The following is a 22,951-nucleotide window of genomic DNA, read 5'->3' as shown; positions in this document are numbered from 1 at the left end:
GTCGTTTGCATGGTAATAGCGGACAACGTCAACGCGCCGTCCATTAAAAATAGCTCAATCGAATTTCTAGCTGAATCTTCTAAATCTTTCCATTAAATGTATCGAACATCATGTCGGCAAAATCACTTTTATGTATGCTGAAAACACACATACGAGACATATTTTTTTTTTGCTTATATCGGTGGACGAGCTCTCAGCCCACCTAATGTTAAGTGGTTACTAGAGCCCATAGACATCTACAACGTAAATGCGCCATCCACCTTGATATAAGTTTTAAGGTCTCAGAATAGTTACAACGGCTGCCCCGCCCTTTAAACCATAACGCATTACTGCTTCACGGCAGAAATAGGCAGGGCGGTGGTACCTACCCGTGCGGACTCACAAAAGATCCTACCGCCAGTAATTACGCAAATTATAATTTTCCGAGTTTGATTTTTTGAATTACATATACATCCAGGCCTCAAGTAGCATTAGTATGATTTAAGACATGGCGACGTAATAGTTAGCACCTTAACTGCTGGGGCAAGGGTCGTGAGTTCGATTACTACTTCGGGTAAACATTCGTGTGACGAACAGGCTTAATTGCTATGTATTTGAGCAGTAAATGCTGAAATTATTGACTCCGACCATGTGGTAGTATACTAGTCAAGGTCACTAAGCACTTGTCACGTTATTTACCATAGTATAACGCATCAGATGGATTAATATAGGTTAAAATTATCTTAGAGCGAAATGTCATCCCAATTCGTTTAGGCATTTTACGACAATAAGTAAAAAACAGAAAACTTTCATATTTACTACATTAGTATTTATATATTTTAGGAAATTAGCTCCCATTACAAAGTATTTAGCGTTAATTACCTAGTTCGGTGTTAGTAAACAGTTTTACGACAAAAGGAATTGACGTTGCGAAGCAAATAAGACAGGCTCTCTTCATGGCCATTTGAGTGTCAGTAAAGTAGAATCGCTACTTACCGCTTAGAACAGCGATTCCCAATCTCTGGTACGCGTACCTTTGGCGGTACACAGTGTCCCATTCAGGCTAAGTGAAAATTGTAAAGGCAATAGCGAAAATACTGAGAAGTTAAAACGGTTAAATAAATATTATGATAATATATTATGTCTACCATATTATTATGTAATTAATAGAACAGACAGACCGATAAACCTTAAAAGAAACGCAACATGTGAATGTGTTGAACGCGAGCTACATGAGAGGCGGAGTGCGGGGTGTTAGGTTTTATTTTCGTTAGGGAATTTCTTGATTCGGTCGTCGTGCTCAAAGCCCGCGTTAAAAGCTATGCAATAGCTAAAAAAAATTTTAAGGAGAACGAAAAGAGGTTTGAGAAGCGCAGGCTTAGAGTATTTTATTCAAATCTCGTTGGAAGAAAGATATGTACACATCGCCGCCGTACACCAACGGGAGCTCATTCTAACAAAAATTACCTAACCGAAGTTCCACAATATGTTATAGTCCTTGTACATACGTCTTCGTCATGGTCAAAATCATGGTCAACGATTAACACTGACATACATATACGATTTTATTTTTTTGTGTAATTTGCGTCTACTATGTTGCGGCGAAACCGTACTTTCTAACTACGCTTAGTTGTATCCGTTACTTATGAATATTACGCCTATTTTAAATGTTATAACGTATAGGCACTAGAATCGCTGCTTGTCATTCATCATTTTTGCCACGTTGAAGCAATTTAACAAATACTTACAAACATGACTTTTATGTCTTTAACCGCGCCGACTTGAAATATAATTTTTTTTTTTTTTTTTTCCTACCTAAGCTGATAGCCCTAGCGGCTATTTCAGCGTAACCCTAACTTTAGTAGGTGAGCTCACGGGGCTCAAACCTGACGATGTTGCTAACACGAACCCTAGCAAGAGTCGTGCTTCGCAGAATCTACCACCGGATCGGAAACGCGACCCACTGAGAAGATCCGGCGAGAAACTCAGTGGGCTGTGTCTGAGAGTTAATTTACTCGTCGAGCCCTTCGTCGCAAGCGACGGGTTCGACGAGAACGGTGACCGGTGCTTGAAGTACCTAAAAGCACCGTTAGTGGATCGGGAGGATCCGAGATGACGTGTTTTGGGCGACGTCGACTGCTTTCCATTCTGTCCGCAGGATCGGGAATGTAGTTACCGGCGGCCACGATGAGAGGGTTCTCATGTCGTGCCGCTTTATCGAAGTGGCGCATGGACGCCGACTGAAGATACTTACTGATGGACTCTAAGTCCAGGTCGTCATGGAGGTCGACGTTCCTGACGAACCACGGGGCTCCGACGGCTATCCTGCAAAAACGGGATTGAATAATTTGAAATGTTTTTAGGTGTATGCGGGCCGCGTGAGCGAACACTACACTTGCATAGGTCATGACGGGGCGTATGCAAGTTTTGTAGAGTGTCACCTTATTTCTAAGGGACATTTTACTTCGCCTACATATCATCGGGTAGAGACGTCCTAGGATGAAGGCGGCACGATCGCGTACCGTCTTGATGTGGGGGCGGAATGTCATCCTACTGTCGAGGGTGACGCCTAAATATTTGACCTTCGGGGCCCACGGTATGGGCTGGTCGAACATCGTGATTGGGCGAACGGCGGGGGCGGGGGTGTTGACGCGCCTAGTCGGGAGAGGGATGCTCAGCGTGGTGTTCGGAGGGCGACCCCTTTTGAAGAGCACCGCTGTGCTTTTCGTGGGGTTAATGTCGATGCGCCACTTCCGGAACCACTGTCCCATGGTGGTAGCTGCGGTCTGAAGTCGTCGATGAAGCAACGCCTTCTTCCTACACGAGTAGTAGATGGCGGTGTCATCGGCGAAGAGCGCCAGATGGGTCTCCGGAGACCGGGGTATATCATTGATATACAAACTAAATAGTAACGGGGAGAGGGCGGAGCCTTGCGGGACTCCGGCTGTGACGTGACGGGGCCGGGAACGCGTTCCCTCGACTCGATATCGGAACGAACGGTTCGACAAGTAGTCTCGTATGATGAGCACGAGTCTGTCTGGCACTCCCATGTTATACAGTTTGTATATCAAACCGTTGTGCCAGACTTTGTCGAACGCCTTCGCTATATCGAAGAAGAGGGCTCCTGTCGGAATGGTGAAATATCAAAAGGAACCATTTGAATTAATACAGTGATAGCGCATTTATGTGTAGTAAGGTGTAGTGTGGATGTTATTTAATAATAATAAAAAAAAACACCTGAGTATGTTTTGTGTACGTACAACGAAAAAGTGCTAGTTAATATAATACTTATTTCATTCGTTTATATAAGTTCAAATTACTTTATAGTTTAAATAAGGCTATAATGTAACAGCATAAAGTATAAATTCTCCCCTCCTCAAACATAACTGAGCCAAAACACTATAAAATGTATTTCTTCATACGACGTTTAAAATTAGTACTTAAGATTCGAAAAAAAAAAAAAAAAAAAAAAAACAACTTAAACAGTATTTACTGTTCAAGAAAGTTCAGGAACCCATAGACTGTGGCCAGAGCGAACACAGAATAAACAAAAAATATATTTACTAATAATCTAGTCGATTAGTTTTTATTGCATTAAATTCCACGAAAATTGTCACCATACGAACAGACTTTAAATAAACAAGTGCGTGGTCGTTTGCAAACAAAAAATATCGGAGTTTTGCTAATCAACGCAATATGGTTTTATCATATTAAAAAAATAATAAAATTAACATAAATAAACTTGCGCGATTTCTCGAAACACTGCGTAAAACGGGACAGGTTTTTAATTCGTTGAAACACTGTACTTAACATGAATTCCAATCGGGGATTGAAGCATTATTGAGAAGACGTTATTAATTCTCCATTGCCTCTATAATTTATTAATTGTTAGATTTATTCTTTATTTATTATATATTATTTTAGGCTTCTCAGTTGACAGCGGGGCTGTACTAATTCCTTGTATTACTTTTTGTAACCAACAGTTTAATTTTTATTTTCAATTCTCTGCAACTAGTAACGCTGCAAATACAATAATGCTTCTTAGCAAAATTATCAATATATTTTAAAAAAGTCACACATTATTAAGTATTTATTGAAACTAGAGGTCCCGCAGTAGTCGAAATTCGACTATAATTAATTGGAATTGTAAGTTTGTACACTATTATGATTGTATTTTATACTTCTATTATCACAAATTTCGCCAAGACTATACTATAAAAAAATATTAACAAAGACAAAAAATTTCTATTCTCAATTTGACAACAGACGTCAAGAACAAAAGTTTGACAGTAAATAGTATGCATGCGTGTGTGCGTCAAATACATGGTATGTAGTGTGTGTAATGTTTTCTTTATTGATTTAATGTATCTTATAATCATTATTTTAAAAAAATATTAGCATTGTGCACTTCTTCTCTATATTCTCTATAAGTGTGAAAAATTTCATATTCCTCCGTCCGCGCAATTTTCGTAAAAAGGGATACAAAGTTTTTCCTTCACGTATTAATATATAGATGATTTTATACAAAAAAGTAGTACACAGACACGTATATTATATTATACTAGCGGCCCGCACCGGCTCCGCTCGGGTCTTTAACAAAAATTTCAACGATATTTGACGTTGTTTTATTTTTTTAAATAAAAGAACACTTATTGCGGCATAACTATGATAGTTAAACATATGCTGTCGCGACACTTTATGTAAATAATAATGTGCTCTATAAAGTCGTACATATTTTATTCTATCATGAATAGTTTTCGCAGGGCACGCGATGTAAAGAATATTTTAGGAAATTTTTTACACCTTGGGTTACATTACTGGAGTTTTAGTAAAGATCCCTAATTTATTTTCAAAAAAGATTATTATAGCCTATGTCACTCGGGAATAGTGTAGCTTCCAAACAGTGAAAATTTTTTTCATTTCGGTTCAGTAGCTTCGGTGCCTATTCGATACAAACAAACAAACAAATATTTCCTCTTTATAATATTAGTATAGAAGTATAGATTAAACAGGATGTTATGATTATGAATTTTACCAAATCGATAATTTTAATGAAATAAGCAATAGATTCTCGATATTCTAGGAATCCTATTGAAATTGGAGTAAATTTAAAGATATTAATGGCCATAAAACCGTCAATGACGCTTCGAAATCGAGGTATACACTTTTTGTAGTATAACTTGTTTTATTAATAAAAATGTATTTTAGGGGATTTAAATTTTTAACAAATACATACAACATTAAGAACAGACATTCCTTTGAGGTAGGTAGATTAGAGAAAAAAAACACGTAACCAAATTCTTGGCATATTAATTATAATCAACAGCTTCTACGCAGCATGCGACGTCAAAATACCTCGTTTTTATTAATATTTACGAATATTAGGAATAATGAAGAAGTGACTTTTCAAGTTTATAGTTTTCTTGTACGTTAACAAACAATATGCAGGGCTTCCCAGAAAGAATGGATAATCCTGAAACACCTCATAGTAGAGATATTGGAAAAAAAAAACGTAGTACCCCAATTACGTATTAAAAAAAAAAAAACATACTAATGCGCGTTTCTGTAATATACAACAGCTACAAACATAATATGAAATTCATAGGGTTTTTGTGTTGTAACATTCTACATGAACTATATATACCAATGGATATGCACTAAAGCGTATAAGTAGCTGTTGTAATTTTTTGTAAAAATTAATCCGAACTTAAATATTATATTTATCATGAAATATATTTTTATCTGGGTAATTAATTTGGGTACTACCTGAGAATTTTTTAATTTAATTTTTTATTTTGTGTGCCCAATAGCTCTACTATAAGGTGTTTCAGGATTATCCATTCTTTCTGGGACACCCTGTATAAAAGACAAGGAAAGCTGGATAGTTTTAATACTGATCATCTAATACTAATTTTTTTTTCGTTTTTTTCCACTGATATTTTAGGACGTGGCCGATGTATCTAAAACTTTCTTTTAGTAGTAGGTATCTTATTTTGTTGAATTCGCAATTGTAAAATTACTCTGGCACTTAGTATTCTGCTTTTTTTTCCGAGTCCCTGATTAACAAACAGTACGTGAATTTTTTCATTTGAAGATCGAACTCTTAGTCATTGTATTGTGCATTGTGGCATTTGTGTCAACATTAATTGTTACATTTTTAAACAATGCAATCATCAAATTAACCATAGACCTAAAATAATAATTAACCGTCAAGGAAGATTTTTTTTTCGAAAATATGATAAAATTCGCTAATGCCTATTATACCATAATATATATTGCGTATTATTATTATTGCATAATATATAATACCGAAACTTTTACAAATTTAAATAATTTGTAAACAATCCGAAATATTGTTTCTAGAATAAATAATATACATACAACTACTTCTACGGTTTAGTAGTTAGTTTCAGGCTGTGTGGTCCATGACTAAGAAAAATGTGAAGTTTGAAACGTCGTAAATAATATGTACCTACAGTATTTATGGCCAGACTAATTATTATAATGACAATAAAAACGTGCGATTAAACCTTAAATATATTTTTTATTATGTCTGTTGTTCATTTTATAATTCACGATTTTTCTGTTTTCACGATCAATGATAGTGGTTAAAATTATTTGTTGTTTTTTATTTAACAAAATGAGAAAAACCTTGACATTACACATTAGCATAATCGTATTCTATTCTAATAAGGAAATATTCAGAATAAATATGGAGTAAGTGGTTATTTTGTACAATTTAAATATTAAAATAATAAATAAGAATTTAAAAATTATAGCCAACACATGTTTCCTTCCTTTGTACCTACTGTATCGTAAAATTAATTATACAATTATTCAAACTGAATCATTAAAAACTAATATTCCTCCAATGCAAATTGTACTAGTGTAAAATATTTTGCATAGAAAAGCTGCCAAAAATAATATCAGCCACGCTACGATTCCAACTCAAAACTATTTTGAAAATCTGCGGTGACTTTTGTTATATAAAAATGCAAGTCTTACATTTAAAAAAAAATTACGTTTATCAAAATTTGTAAGTTCATTGTATCAGTGTTATCGCATCACTATTAATTTGGAAATTCGCACGATTGTTTTTGACACTTTAGAAAAAGTTTTCCTAATTATTACTAATTTTCATAACCGGCTACAGTCACAGCGAACCATAGAACGGTTTCATATGATAATAAATATTAGACAATTATATGCTAAGAGAACTTGTTTTTGTAGTTGTACTGGTGAGCTCACAGTCCATCCGGTGTTAAGAGTTTACCTTTGTTACATACCATAAAATGCAAGACAGGAGTCGCTCTGTTTTAATTTCTGGTTTTAATTCTTAATATAGAACGCGATAAAATCGCATTAAACTATGAATCTAACGTGTTGATTTTTTTTTGTTGTTGTTACAGATTTTGTTGTATCAACAAAGGATCAGTTGGATTTTTATGTGAATAACACCAAAACAACAGAGCACATGAACGGCAGACAACCCACTGTCTTGGACTACGATAGCGTAAATGACAATATTTTATTTGTAGACGTGTATAGTAATTCCACGTACAGTTACCATTTACCAACAAAGCAAAGTACAAAGTTGGTTAACTCAAACATTTTAACGTTTGATCTGGCTTTCGACCCGGCGAAGAGAATTTTATTCTGGAGCGAACCCCAGGTGAAGAGTATTTACTGGACATCCGTCAAGCCCGGCTCGAAGAGTACAAATGGAAATCTTCTGTTCAAAATGGAAAATGAAATTCCCGAAGCGCTCGCCGTGGACAGCTGTAGAGGGTGAGTACCGTCACCTACCGACCACATACGCCTGTCTCGATCGATTAAGATTTTTTTTTCTCCTACCTATGCTGATAGCCTTGAGAGGCTATATCAGCTTCTCCTTGATGTGTAGGTAAGCTCATGGGGCTCAAACCGGGTGTGTTGCTAACACTGGCCCTAGCAAGAGCAGTGCTTCGCCGGATCTACCACCGGATCGGAAACCCGACCCACATAGAAGATCCGGCGGAAGTTCAGTGGGCTGTGTCTATGGGTTAATTCACTCGTCGAGCCTTTCGTCGCAAGCAACGGGTTCGACGAGGACGATGACCGGTGCTTGTGGTACCTAAAAGCACCGTTAATGGATCGGGAAGATCCGTAATGACGTGTTTTGGGCGACGTCGAGATTAAGACTACATTTAATGTTTAATGCATACAGTTTATATCTTCTTCTGTGCCTGGACTCTCTCCTACCGTTGCTGTGAACTGTCTAACTGTGCTTGTGCTTGTTGCTCTTCTCCTTCTAATCGTTTATAAAAGTATTTGTGTAATAAATTGCTGTGTGTATGAAATTGGACATAGTCATTCCGGTGACAGACTTAAACCTTTTATTGCCTAAACCAAGACTCACGCAGCAGACCCCATAATGCTATTTTCACAATTATTTCGTTCGATTTTCTTTGTATCTAATTTAGTTAAGATTTTTTTTATTGCTTAAATGGCTGGAGGAACTCACAGGCCACCTGGTGTTAAGTGGTTACCGGAGCTCATAGACATCTACAACGAAAATGCGCCACCCACCTTGAGATATCAGTTCTAAGGTCTCAGTATAGTTACAACGGCTGCCCCGCCCTTCAAACCGAAACGCATTACTGCTTCACGGTGGAAATAGGGAGCGTGGTGGTACGTACCCGAGCGGACTCACAAGAGGTCCTACCACCAGTATACTTCATTACACTTCCGTTAAGTGTGTTTATAGAATAACATAATCAACAGTCATTTATAAATCTACACAATACAGAACCGAAACTTATTATTTTTAACACGCTTTTATTTTATTCGCTTATGTGTATGTATGTGTTTATAAATGTAACGGAATCTTTGACCGCGATTTTAGGCCCCTTCAATGACAGATTAAATTTGAATTTAGGACAGCTATCGAGAACCGATGATAACAAAAAAAATATATTGCAAGACGACTATAGATTAAGATATTCAGAATCAAATTTAAAAATTAAACAGCATTTTAAGTCAACCAATTAACATATTTTACGATTTTAGGTATATTTATTGGACCAATACGAATCTCTCCAGTCCATCGATTGGGAGGGCTAAGTTCGACGGTACAGACAGAAAAACGATCGTTAGCAATATAAGATACACCCCAGTGGCTATAACTTTAGATCAACAGACGAAGAAAATTTACTGGATTAACTCAGAAGGTATCAACTATTCTATTGAAAGCTCAGATTTAGATGGCGCAAACAGGAACATATTACTCACGGCTTCAACGCATCACGACCCTATCGCTATATCGGTGTCCAAGGATTATATTTATTGGATCAGCAAAGCCACTCATTCCATATGGACCCTGCCAAAGAACTCCGATACTTTAACGGATCGCGGTAATGAACTGATCAAATCCAGCAACGAAATAATCGATATATTTGCTCATTACAAAATCGAGGATCAAATCCGTAACATCGAAGAATGTCAACATTTGTCGAATTTGACGGAGAGCAAACGCGTCCAAGAGACGACCACAGCTCTACCGGCTATCGACTACACTGAATTCTGTGAACACGATGCTACAAATGAGAACCGATTCAGTTGCAAATGTCCCGAAGGAATCTATAGGGAGAGATGTGAAGCATTCGTTTGCATGAACTATTGTTTTAATGGAGACTGCACACTCAATAAAGACGGACAACCACAATGCGGGTATGTAGCAACGATTTTTAATGTACCGCTTTTGGATAAAGAAACGCTGAAATATAAGTACTGTGTATACGTTACTTAAACTCTTGTTTCTTGACAGATGTAAAGAGGGATACTCCGGTAGAAGATGCGAAATCAATATTTGTCGCGGTTACTGTCTGAACAGCGGTGCCTGTACTGTGGATGATAAACTGAAGCCAATTTGTAAATGTCAGCTAGGACACGAAGGTTCTAGATGTGAAACCGATGTACGGGCCACGACCACAAGCAAAAACATTGAGTCTACTACAAGCACTGTTACTGAAATAGCTAAAACATATAATACTAGTGATTTACCAAGAATCCCGTCCACTTCAAGCGATAATTGCAAGTAAGTGATATATTGGCATTTTATAAAATTATTACTATTAAATGTAAAATTAAGGTTTTGTTTTTTTCGGCGAATAACATGGAGCCTAACAAAAAATTATAAAATAAGTATTTTAATTATAACAAATATCGCATTTGTTTTATTCGCGTTACAATTTTCAACATCTCGATTGTTTTGTTCTTGTGGTCACGAATAACCGGGAGATAAGGGATCTGGATATGTCTTTATTTCAGTTTTATGATAAAAATATCAAAATTTTCTGTAAATCTAAATAAAACCGAAGCTGTGGGATGGGCAGGATTGTCTTTTTAACAAGACTCACTGTTCATATGTTTATAAGGGTTATCATGGACCGTCACAGCAATTTTTTTATAAAAACGCTAAAGTTTGCAAAATCATAGAACACACATAATTCTAATAATAAAGATAACCGTAATAAGTAAACATTATTTAAAATCAAAACAATAAAAAGATGCGAATTCATATATTTAAGCGTAGTAGTAGTGAAGTCTAGAGTTTGTACAATAAAAATAAAAAAAGATTAAAACAGGAATTCGATGCAAATTAGAAATGCGCAGTTAGATAAATTTCAATGTTATCATTGTTTTTTCGGCATTATACCATCTTAATCTATTCATATAAATATTGAATTTCTAATGATTAGTGTTATCATGTATAAAAAGAACGCAATAAAACACGATAATTCTGTATTTTTACCAATATTGTTTAATTGTAGCATTTTTGCGACGTATTTAAAATATAAAACGATAAATCCATATTCAAATAATTCCAATATACAAAATCCAATATACCTAATAGTCTAAGGGCCTATTTCACCTGCACCGGAGCTTGCTGAGCCGAGGACGAGGTACTACTATTATGGAGACGACCTGGAGAGCACGGCGGAGCATACGCTCGCTGTCTGCCCCGCTAGGGAAGTGCAGCGCCGTGTCCTGCAAAGATAGGACCGGATTTGTCCCTGCCTGAAACCGTGGCATCGATGCTTGGCGGCGACGAGTTCTGGAAGGCTATGCTCGACTTCTACGAGTGCACCATCTCGCGGAAGGAGGCGGCGGGGCGAGTAACGCAAAGCTCTCCTTCCTCACTACGCAGAAAAACGCCACCTCCGAGCAGAGGGTCGGGACCGGGGTCTCATCCGTGACACGGCCCCCTAAGAGCTTCGGGCTCCACCCGCTTTATGCGAGGAGGCGTGGGGCGGCGTGCCCGGTACGCTCACCCGTCATGAGAAGCCGGGTGATGGTAGGCCACATTCCCTCAACCACTCCAGGGGAAGTTGCAGCGCGGTGCCATCAAGGCGGGTTCCCGGCATGTCGACCTGAGGGAACCGGTAGTCGTATCGCCGGCGTCCTTGGGACGGCGGGATGAATGTAATATGCTCTGCGTCAACCCTGTCTCGCCGTCTCAATGGCCACGACTAGGCTCCGGCCCGGTCCGGGGGTCGGGCGCCGGCTGTGAGCGGCAGGAGTTTTGGTGAGGTTCAACTCCCACATACCCCACCTGCCGGTCGGGGGGAGATCGGGTGTTTTACTGTACAAAAAAAGGGTGCTATTCCAACTACGCGCTGACTCAAATTGACAATACTTACTAACACTAGTCCTAGTAAGAGCAGTGCTTCGCTGATTCTACTACCGGATCAGAATCGGGACCCACTGATAACATCCGGTGAGAAACTCAGTAGGCTGTGTCTGTGGGGCGCTACCGATTTAGTACGGGCAACGTGTAACTTGTTATCGTCATAATAATAAGAAGATTGTGATGATTATATTTTAAGACATGCGTAACAAATAACCTGCAGGTTTTGTAAACGAAAAAATAATTTAGAAACATATTCATATTATCGTCTTGACAAATTTTTCTTGAAAATAATATCATCGTTCGTAATTTTTTTATCTACGAGTATTATAAAATAAAATATTAATTGACAAATTTTGTTTTATACTTTTTACATTATATCGCGATATATGTGGGTTTTCACGCTATTATTTTTAATTTTTAATTAGATTGTAGATTATTTGATGTGTCATTTTTATTCCATAACGAATTCATCACGTTTCGTGCACAAGTTTAAATAAATAAATCAAATTCAATAAAAAATAATAATTGTTTTTTCAAGACTGATTTCATATATCACTTGTAAAATAACTACATATTTTATTTCCAGTTGCACCTCTATCCGGGCGGCCGCTGATGCATTCGAATCGGAAAGGATGGCAAGCGGTGATGGAGAATTCGTAGATTCAGGCGACTCCGGCGTCGATAGAAGCTTAATAGCGTTGGGCGTGATATGCGGGGTGTTGGCCATCACTTGCGTTATGCTCATCACTAAAATCATGCAGCTGACGAAGAGACCAAGGTACGTTTATCTTATTGGCTGTTTTCTAATATACAATCTTGTTTTTTTTTACTTACATGGGCAGACCTGCTCACAGCCTACCTGGTGTTAAGTGGTTACTGGAGCCCATAGACATCTACAACGTAAATTCCGCCATCCACCTTAAGATATGAGTTCTAAGGTCTTAGTATAGTTACAATGGCTGCCCCACCCTTCAAACCGTAACGCATTACTGCTTCACGGCAGAAATAGGCAGGGTAGTGGTATCTACCCGGGCGGACGCAACAGGCCCTACCACCAGTAATTACGCAGATTATAATTTTGCGGGTTTGATTTTTAATACACGATGTTGTTCCTTCAAAGTGGAAGTCAATCGTGAACATTTGTTAAGTTAGAACATAATTTACTTGTCTTTAGTATTTAAATCACAGAGTAAACGTATTATCCGATACGCCGAAAGTCTTACTCATTAGACCAGTCGCTTTGTTACGATGTTGACATATTAATTTTGCATTACATTCCGTCTACAGAATAAAGAAGCGTTTCATTGTGAACAAGAATGTAACACCAATGACGGCGCGCCCCGACCAGTGCGAGATAACCATCGAGAACTGTTGCAATATGAACATCTGTGAGACGGTGAGTCGAATCATCTTTAAACATCTATACTAATATTATAAAGAGGAAAGATTTGTTTGTTTGTTTGTTTCGAATAGGCTCCGAAACTACTGGACCGATTTGAAAAATTATTTTTCCATTAGAAGCCGACATTGTCCCTGATGAACATAGGCTACTTTTTTTAATTTTTTTTTTATTTTTATTTTTTGGTTTCATGTGTGTTTTAATGTTTCCGAAGCGAAGCGAGGGCGGGTCGCTAGTTGTCTAATATAATGACTTGCATCCCTCGGAATGAAGGAATGTCGAACGAATAATGTTTTTTTTTTTAAGTTTTCATAGTTTGCTTGAGTATTATTTAATTTTACTATCAGTGTCTGAATCGCGGGATTATTATCGCGCTCATGGGCCAAGGGTTCGTTGTTGTAGGGGTATTATTGATTCGAGACTATGATTTTAAACTAGTCTGAAAGTCACCACACGTCCGACGTTTAAGCGGTTATTTGTACTATCAAGAGTAATTAATATGCTGTTAAATAATATTTCCCTGGACTAATTAAAGACTCAATCAAAGCAGTTCTTGTTATAGATAATACGTTTTTTTTCTTCATATTTCTTTGAGTCTCTTAGAAAGGCATTTTTATATTATACCGGAGCAGGAAATAAACGCGTAAGCGAAAGACACGTTAACAAAACAATTACTCTGCGGTCGTTATTAATGACATGATAATAAGCAATATGGTGAATAAAACGTAACATTTGAACAAACAAAAAAAGTCAATACGGAAGGTGCCGTTCTTTGTTCAGTTTAAAAACTTAAATACGATCAGTTTCACTAAAAAAGAAATACTTTCTGAAACGTGACCGTATCTAATAGAAACTGAAGAATCGTCATAAAAATATATATATTATTACGTAACATTGGACTTTACATACTGGGACATAAGGTCGAATGAGGGTAATCTAAATTCTGATAATCAATAACGACTACAATATTAGGAATGTGTTTAAAACTATTATACCTTCACATCCCGTAATTCTCTCCCGAATAGATATTGGCCCAATTACGTAGAAAAAACAATATAGTCCTCTAGAAATTGGTACAGCGAGAGTATCTGGAGGTCTTATTATTGTGATGAGGAGTATTTGATGACGAATGACGAATTGTGATGATTATATTTTAAGACATGCGTAACAAATAACCTGCAGGTTTTGTAAACGAAAAAATAATTAAGAAACATATTCATATTATCGTCTTGACAAATTTTTCTTGAAAATAACATCATCGTTCGTAATTTTTTTATCTACGAGTATTATAAAATAAAATATTAATTGACAAATTTTGTTTTATACTTTTTACATTATATCGCGATATATGTGGGTTTTCACGCTATTATTTTTAATTTTTAATTATTGTAGATTATTTGATGTGTCATTTTTATTCCATAACGAATTCATCACGTTTCGTGCACAAGTGTAAATAAATAAATCAAATTCAATAAAAATTAATAATTGTTTTTTCAAGACTGATTTCATATATCACTTGTAGAATAACTAAATATTTTATTTCCAGTTGGACTTGAAGACTTATCTTTTTAACTTAATTAATTAATAATTTTATTAATTATTTTCGAAATTAGCTTATCTATTTTCGAAGACAGTAATATAATAAAAACACTGAAATTTAATAGTGTCATACTTACATAGAGAAATGAAGGTAGTGAATATTAATATTTTCATACAGGTCGATGACCCCTGGTCTCCTCGCCAGTAAATCTTAGGGGTCATTATGCTGTTTTACCGCCTTTGCACAATCTAAAGGTTCACTATTTTATAAAATTACCGCCTGCCTTGCATGACGATAGCGCACCCGCTTACTAACATTTAAATGTTGCTTAAAGCCTACTAAATATCATAAAGGACTTATGGGAGCATCACAAACCAAAACTTGAGGTTATGGTGTCTATCAAGATTGAGGAGTTTTATCCTTTTCAGCGATCTCTTCAAGGCAGCGCTGGATCAAACCAGCGCGGGGCCTGTAGTAATTATCAACACGGTTCCCTTCTTTTTTTTAAAAGGGATTTTATGACCTGGTAACTGAGACCTTTAAGTCATGTCTTATTTTAATTTATATTCATATTTTTATGAAAAATAATATTATGGAGTGAAATAAAATGAAGATGATTAATTTGAAACATTAATCAACTGGGATGAAATTAAATGAAATGAAATAGGATGAAATATAATCTCAGTAAAATGGTTGTCATTTACTAAGATTTTTTCAGTGGACTTTTTGGAGGATCCCGAGAAGTTACGTCCAGCGGCTTTGTTTCATTTTCCCACATTTGTGCACTTTCACAGATATTAAACAGTTAATAAACCACCATTATTACACATTTAAACCCGAAGAAACACTAAATAGACAAAATAAAACAAATCACACAACTTCACTCCTCGCGTTCCCGCCAAAAAGTCACGGTTCCCTTTAATTGCATTTCGAGCATAGATTAGAGAAATCTATCCGCGATCAGAATAGTGTTTATAATTATAGTGATACTGTACAATTATAAGTTTAGTCAGCACTAACTTTGACAACGACTGTTAGGTTATTTTTATAATAGTTTCTCGGTACAAAACAGCTGACCCGTAGCGCCTACGTCCAGTTACAAATGCACTTAGGCCCAGCGTGAGCGTTATTACGTAAGATGGCCGTTTTTGAATCATGAAATACTGCAAGTATTTGCAATTCAGATAACAATACATTAAACTCATATTTTATCTTAAATAGAATTTAAACATACTATTTTTATATTTTACCCGAATAGAAAAAGTCAAAACGGCTCAGTTCGTTTTCTGTCTGTTTGTCAAGCGTTTTTGACGGCTTAGATTTATTTAGACAGCAATAGATATTTTTTAGGACATGTCGGCTCTATTACCCTTGTTGGCTGCCGGTGACGGGAACATGTAGTTAATACTTTTAAACAAATTCTGTGTGGTCGTATCGATCTAAGCAAAATTTAGACGGTTCGTTAAATACTACTTGTATTTCACTAAGCGAATTGTAATTTGATATTCTCACAAGAGCGCTTTGGCGGTTATGCGTGAACGAGTTCACGGCCCACTTGTTATTAAGTGATTAAAGCTCATAGACTTTACAATCGGAATACCGATATTTATGTAATACTAAGTCTCGATTGTGTAGTATAACGGTTGTCTAAGCTTTCAAACCAGAGCACATGACTGCTCTGTGGCATGAATTGGTAGAATGGTGGTAGCCGTGCTAGTTTACAGCACGTTTTACCACCAGTACAAACGCTATTGTTTTTTGCGGGTTTAATTATTATTATTATTATATTACTATTTATTACCCGATATTATTAGTTTATCGTGACTCAACAATGACGTAAAGCTGCCCGTAGACCTATTTGACTGGACGCACCGCTGAAAGCACTGCGATAAACAATTTGCATGGATTGTATTATCTAACAGAGATTAGATTTGAATTTTAACACGCTCACTACTGGCCTTCGTAAAATAGAAAATTGTATATCGATTATTTAATGCAGCTCCTGTGGTAGCATCGATTTTTTAGGTCCTTAATGAAGTAAACAAAATCAACAAAACACATTTTAAAGTTTTAATTCTTAGAAACAAAACACGTGCATGCGGTAGAGTCAAAGCCCGCTTCTTCATATCTCTTCAGTTTGTTACTTATCTATACACAAGACGCACAAAAACTTTGTGGAGTTATTTATAGTTTTTATACACATTTTAAAGTTTTAAATCTTTTAAGATTATAATTGCGGTATAAAATGCGGTAGGCAGCGGCTTTTGCGGTAGGCAGCGGCTTGGCTCTGCCCCTGGCATTGCTGAAGTCCATGGGCGACGGTAACCACTCACCATCAGGTGGGCCGTATGCTCGTCTGCCTGCAAGGGCAATAAAAAAAAAAAAAAAAAATAATAATTAAAAGTAATTCAAACATGTTTACTTCAGGTACTTTGTCGTATGTTATTGTTAGAAAAAAAAAACCAAGCCTAGATTTCTTTTCTGTTTTTTTTTTATGTTGTGTATTCATCTCCTCCACAAAAATTTTATTTTTCTGTTTGGTATTAGACCAGTCATGATATAAAAAAAAACGTACTGACAGTCACTTCAAAATTTATATCACTTTTCAAAAATAATGAGAATTTATTTGTGTGTGATGTAACTCGAAATACGTGTTTAACATTAAAATAATATCTTGTGCTTTCTGCGAGTTTTTTAACGTTCTCGATAGCGTAAAAGTTAGCTCATATTAGTATGGAATGGGATCGTTTGCCTACGTTTGCCGCTAGGGGCGCTGTTCCAACTGCATTCAAAATTAGGTTAACTTTTACGCTATCGAGAAAGTTAAAAAACTCGCACTAAGCACACTGATAGTGTTACGTACAATCTTATGATCGAAACTGAAACTTCTCGTGTTCTACACTCATAAGAAATGTAGACAAGGCTTAGAGTGAATGTAATTTAAGCTAACTCAACATGCTTCTTAACAATTATTACTTTACTACTAGTCTAATAATACTATTATACTAATTCAGCTGCTCAAAGCTTATCACTCGTAAGACGATGACGTGTAAGCGAATAATGTTACTAACAATAAGTATTTAAGGTGCGAAGGTTAAAAGCAGTCACATTCTACCAATGTCTTCGTCTAAGATACTTTTACGGTTTAATCTCGCGTCTTATATTATATTAATTTTTTACAATTTCCAACGTAATTTTCATTTAAAATTTCATGACTTTGTCCAGTGATTGAACTTCGGAGATCTCTCAGTTTTGATTAACTTGGGTCTCGTATTCACGATTAGAACATCCCGAGTGTTAGATAAGATATAGAGAAACGCGAGGTCAAACCGTAAAAAGATTTGTCATCGTTTCCGTGTAGGTATTGCGAAAATTGCGTAATTTATAAAATCTCTATTGTTCCAGCCTTGTTTCGAACCGGGATCAACTATACGGCCTTCCCTTCTCGACGCAAAGCCAGGTAAAGAAGAAAAGAAGAATCTAATCTCACATATGGAGTACCCAGAAGATTAATTAAAGAATATCAGTTAATTGAAATGTGTAAAATCCAAAGTTTAGCAGGCATAACAAAATTTTAAAATCAGTTTTAGTTGCCGATAAAAAACGTATTGAAGAAATGACAATTAATCAATTTATAATTGAAAGTACTCTATTAGTTGATGTGTTATTGAAACTGAGCTAAGTGAAATCAAAACAATTATCTTAGACTATGATCGTTTCACTTTTTTGCACCGATGTTTACTTTTAATTATTTACACGAGACAAGGAATTTCTTTCATTGTGCCAAAGGTTGTATGGTGATATTTAATAGGACCATAATGTGATGGATTTTTCAACAACGATATAATGTCGAAAGGGCTGTGCTAACAAAAAACATTTTAGATTATTGTATCGGTCTTAAATCATTGCGATCGGTGATCGGTGAAAATTCTTAAATTTAATAGTACGAACATTGCGCGCGCTAAATCGAAAGCAATCGAAACGTATCATATTGTAGTAAGTACACAATGTACAAGGAAAGCTTAATGCTTTCGGTGAACTAACGGTTCAAAAAATTTGTATGTGATTTCAACAAGTTTAAGAAAAAACTTATTGTTGCTGAAATATGCCTCAGTGTTGCATGATTATTAAATTCACAACGTGCCTTCAACGTAAATAAAGCTATAAATGAAACAATAAATAGGGTTACCGCCAAGCCGCTACGCAACGTACCAACTATTAACTGAATTTTTATTATGGAAGATTAATCAGTTCACATGGATCACATTTGATGTTGCTGCACATTTGGCAAATTTAATGTGACTGATTAAGTGTGAATAGAAAAAATAATAAGTTTTTTTTAAAGAGCATTTAACTATTTAAATAGTGTACCATTTTGTATAAATTTATAACTTCTTATTTTTATTTATTGAACCAAAAAAGATTATGTAAATGACGTTCTGTTAGCGTTTCATTATTGGACATAGCTTGATCTAATTGACTTGTTCGTTATCTATTTACAAAACAATATATATTTCAACTTAATTTATTTATGTTTAAACGTCTTATGCCGTGTTGCCGTATTAATTTAACATTGCGATGTGTTCCAATTAATAATAAGCGGATAAGACTTGTTGACTATTTGTAAAGTATGAATCGAGTGAGAAAAACGGTTTCTGTCATAAATTTTTATCCCTGATATATACGTGGCGTCCTCTTGCTTCAACTTAGATGTTCCTCGGTTCTAACCTATTTCAAATCTAAAGGAAGAAGGAAGTTCTCAATAGGGGCTGTTCAGTCTCATTTCGTTTGCGACGGGTACATACACGATAGTCGTTAGAATGGTGAAAGAATCATAGATCATGCACTATAGAATGCTGGAATAAGAAGGGAATGCTGTGACGACTATGTTCGTTTGCAAAACGAATACTATTATATTCGTGACATTATTAAATTGCAATATAAAGTCAATATTCAGCTATAAAATCTTCATAAGCGGTATGTATGTACTTAGTATTTAGTTTTTATCAAGTTTACTTGCCATTCTGATGGTTGTCAGTGAATGGGTTAATTTCGTACAGTCATGTTAATTGAAGGCAAAATATAAACCAAATTTCCTTGCGTGAAGTAAGAGGAGAAGACACTAAAACTATCAAAAGGTTGTATTTTTTATCTCTTATAATGAAATAAAATTGGTATTTGTTGATTTCTAAAGTAACATTAACACTTTTTTGTTTTTATTTATGTTTTGTAGGTGATGTTTGTAGTTTCGAGATGAGTTTTTTTTTTGTTTCTAACAAAGTGTGACCGAGGGTTCTTATGGAAAAGTAGTGTAAGGATTTACGTTCCTATAATTTCTAATATCATATTTTCAAAGTACCTCAATATAAACTGCAACAACAAACTTAAATGCCGTTCATATTTTTATGTGATTCTGTATTAAATTTATTGACATTAATCAAATATTGTAAAATTGAAACATTTTTTGAATTATTATCTAACAACATGATTGTGACATCTTATTTATTTAGTAGAATCTCATTTTGTACTATAAATACCAAATTTACTTAAACCATTTTCGTACTTATGTCCAATTACAATTTTAATAAATATATACATTCATATTAGTATCAATTCACAATAGTAGTGACAAAGAGATTTACATCCTTTTTTTTAAAATACCTCAATTTTTTTATTTTTTTTGACATCTTACTTACCGAAATTGTCTCCAAATAAATTTCAATATTATTTATGGCTACCAACTAATGCCTTACTCTTTGTCGCTTGGACGGAGGCTACAGGTAGAGGAGGGCTACCTTATTCATAATACTATAAAGATCAAATGGAAAGAGCAAAATTATCAATGAACTTAACAGTAATTAATTTCATTTCAAAATATTGCTATACTAAATTTATTTATTATTACTTAAAAATTGATAAACTGTGACGCTATTCAAATTTTTGGCTTTTTCAAACAAAATTGATGCTTTTCACATCTACCCTCCAGTTTATACATATTTATTATTTTTGTTTTTAACTTTTTAGGCACAAGTATACTAACACAAACGCCTTACAATATATTGGTGGTACTTAGCTGAGTAGTTAGATAATTTAGATTATAGTACTTAATTAGCTTTAGTCAGTGGATTGATAATATCCACATCAGAAATGTGATATTATTGAGTCTTTGTATAAGGATCCATTAGTTGCGTAAGTTTTAATATGAAAATAAAGAGGTTTGCAAAATTGTCTGGTTTTATTGATATCAAATTATAGCAAACGTCAACAGTTTACTAAAATAATATGATTACATCACGTAATTTTCAATTAGTCAATAGAATTTTCAACTAAAGAGTTCCAATTAAGTAAAATGACCGTTTTTTTGCTTAGATGTATAGACGAGCTCACGGTCCGCCTGGTTTTAAATTGTTACCGGAGCCCATAGATATCTACAACGTTAAATCCACCACCTACCTTGAAACATGAGTTCTAAGGTCTCAGTTTTACAATACATTGGTTGCCCCTTCCTACAAACCGAAAAGCATTACTGCTTCATGGCAGAGAAAGGTAGGGTGGTGGTGCCTGCCCGTGCGGACTCGCAAGACGTCCTACCACCAGCAATTACGCCAATTTTTTTTTATGGATTTTGATTTTTATAACATGTTGATATTCCTTCACCTCAGAAGTCATTGTGGAATCGTGAACATAAAATATATCTACAACGTTAAATCCGCCACCTATCTTGAAACATGAGTTCTAAGGTCCCAGTTTTACAATACATTGGTTGCCCCTTCCTACAAATCGAAAAGCATTACTGCTTCATGGCAGAGAAAGGTAGGGTGGTGGTGCCTGCCCGTGCGGACTCGCAAGACGTCCTGCCACCAGCAATTACGCCAATTATATTTTTTTATGGATTTTGATTTTTATAACATGTTGATATTCCTTCACCTCAGAAGTCATTGTGGAATCGTGAACATAAAATATGTTAAGTACGTGTTTAATTAGAAAAACTGGTAGGTACCCGCCTGCGGGATACGAACACCGGCACACTTGCGTTGCTTGATACGAATGCAACAGGAGTCTTATCGTTTAGGCCACTACGACTTTAAAGTGTTGGTAGGGCAGATTGTAGGAGCGTTTCTCTTAACCGTAAAAATCTATTGGTACCGTGAAGCCATTCGCTACACTTTGGAGTGTGGGACTATATATTGACTACTGGCTCTTTACCTATAAAATTGCCGATTAGTATACAGAAATACATTTTTTATCGATGTATCTCTGCCAGCGCAGTGGTAATTTAACGGTAATTTTCAATCCCATTATTGAAGAAGTGAGGAGTAAGAGAGCCCTCAAACTCTTCAAAGGCATTCTGTAACATTTTGGAAGAAGTAGAAGTCTGTCGGCACAAGGTCTGGTGAGTACTGTGGATGACGCAAAACTTCCGCCGCTACTTGTAGCTTAGTGAATTTGATGTGCTGAAGTCGAGCATTGTTCAGGAGCAGCGGAGACGAGCGGTTAACTAAGGCTGGCCGAAAACTCGCGAGCTTCTCCATCATTGTGTCCATTTCCTCCAGTAAATTCGCAGTAATGCTGATGCCATTTGGTAATAAGCTGTGATGAATTATACTGACCAGCAAACGTGACTTTCTTAAAGGTAAGTTTTCGTTGAGCCATTGCCTGGGTGGTAACCAACATGAAGACTGCTTAAAATAACAAGAACCTTTTTTCATCGCAACTGACAATGCGATTTAAAATGCCTTAATTTCTGTGTCCATTAAGCAGCGCAATGCACACCTTAACGCGTTTGTCGCACAGACTAGTTTTTTACCTTTTTACGCAAACGACGCAAATAGACAAATATTGTTTTGACTATAACATTCAAAACTGCTGCTGACTCAGCGGTATCTAGAATACCGTCAGTTTCCACAATCGTCATTAATTCGTGATGGTTGGCTTTAGTTTTTGGGTGACGCCGGGGTTCATCTTTCAAGATCAACATTTCCACATTCAAACCCAAAACAGAGTCGTACGTTCATATGTAGTGTTCACTCCGTACAAGTCATTATATTAAGAGCCTTTTTACAGCGTTGCTACCGCAGAAGAACTCGTAGTCCATGATTACTCGTATTTTTATCTTTTCCATACTAATAAAAAAGTTGCGTTAAACGTTTAACGCAACCTTGTTGGTGGTAGGACCTCTTGTGAGTCCGCACGGGTAGGTACCACCACCCTGCCTATTTCTGCCGTGAAGCAGTAATGCGTTTCGGTTTGAAGGGCGGGGCAGCCGTTGTAACTATAATTGAGACCTTAGAACTTATATCTCAAGATGGGTGGCGCATTTACGTTGTAGATGTCTATGGGCTCCAGTAACCACTTAACACCA

The 22,951-nt window shown here is 36.0% G+C and overlaps 1 protein-coding gene across 2 annotated transcripts in view; it reads left to right on the top strand.

Annotated features, from left to right (window-relative positions):
- LOC101741085 (protein cueball) overlaps positions 1–20,814 on the top strand; it is a 45,816-nt gene extending 25,002 nt beyond the window's left edge. The window contains exons 2-8 of one of the 2 annotated variants that reach the window (XM_038013746.2): positions 7,389–7,767; positions 9,028–9,687; positions 9,785–10,054; positions 12,237–12,428; positions 12,938–13,046; positions 14,767–14,843; positions 17,995–18,161. In XM_038013746.2, coding sequence (XP_037869674.1) covers positions 7,389–7,767; positions 9,028–9,687; positions 9,785–10,054; positions 12,237–12,428; positions 12,938–13,046; positions 14,767–14,796 — 1,640 coding nt within the window. In that variant the 3' untranslated portion in view covers positions 14,797–14,843; positions 17,995–18,161. Of the gene's footprint in view, positions 1–7,388; positions 7,768–9,027; positions 9,688–9,784; positions 10,055–12,236; positions 12,429–12,937; positions 13,047–14,766; positions 14,844–17,994 lie in introns of both variants that reach the window. The other variant, XM_038013745.2, reaches the window with a different exon arrangement.
- Positions 20,815–22,951: the final 2,137 nt, after the last annotated feature.

Source organism: Bombyx mori, chromosome 11 (assembly GCF_030269925.1).
Source record: "Bombyx mori chromosome 11, ASM3026992v2".
Classification (NCBI taxonomy): domain Eukaryota; kingdom Metazoa; phylum Arthropoda; class Insecta; order Lepidoptera; family Bombycidae; genus Bombyx; species Bombyx mori.
Note: the sequence above shows the minus strand (reverse complement) of the source record. Positions and strands in the feature narration are given on the sequence as shown.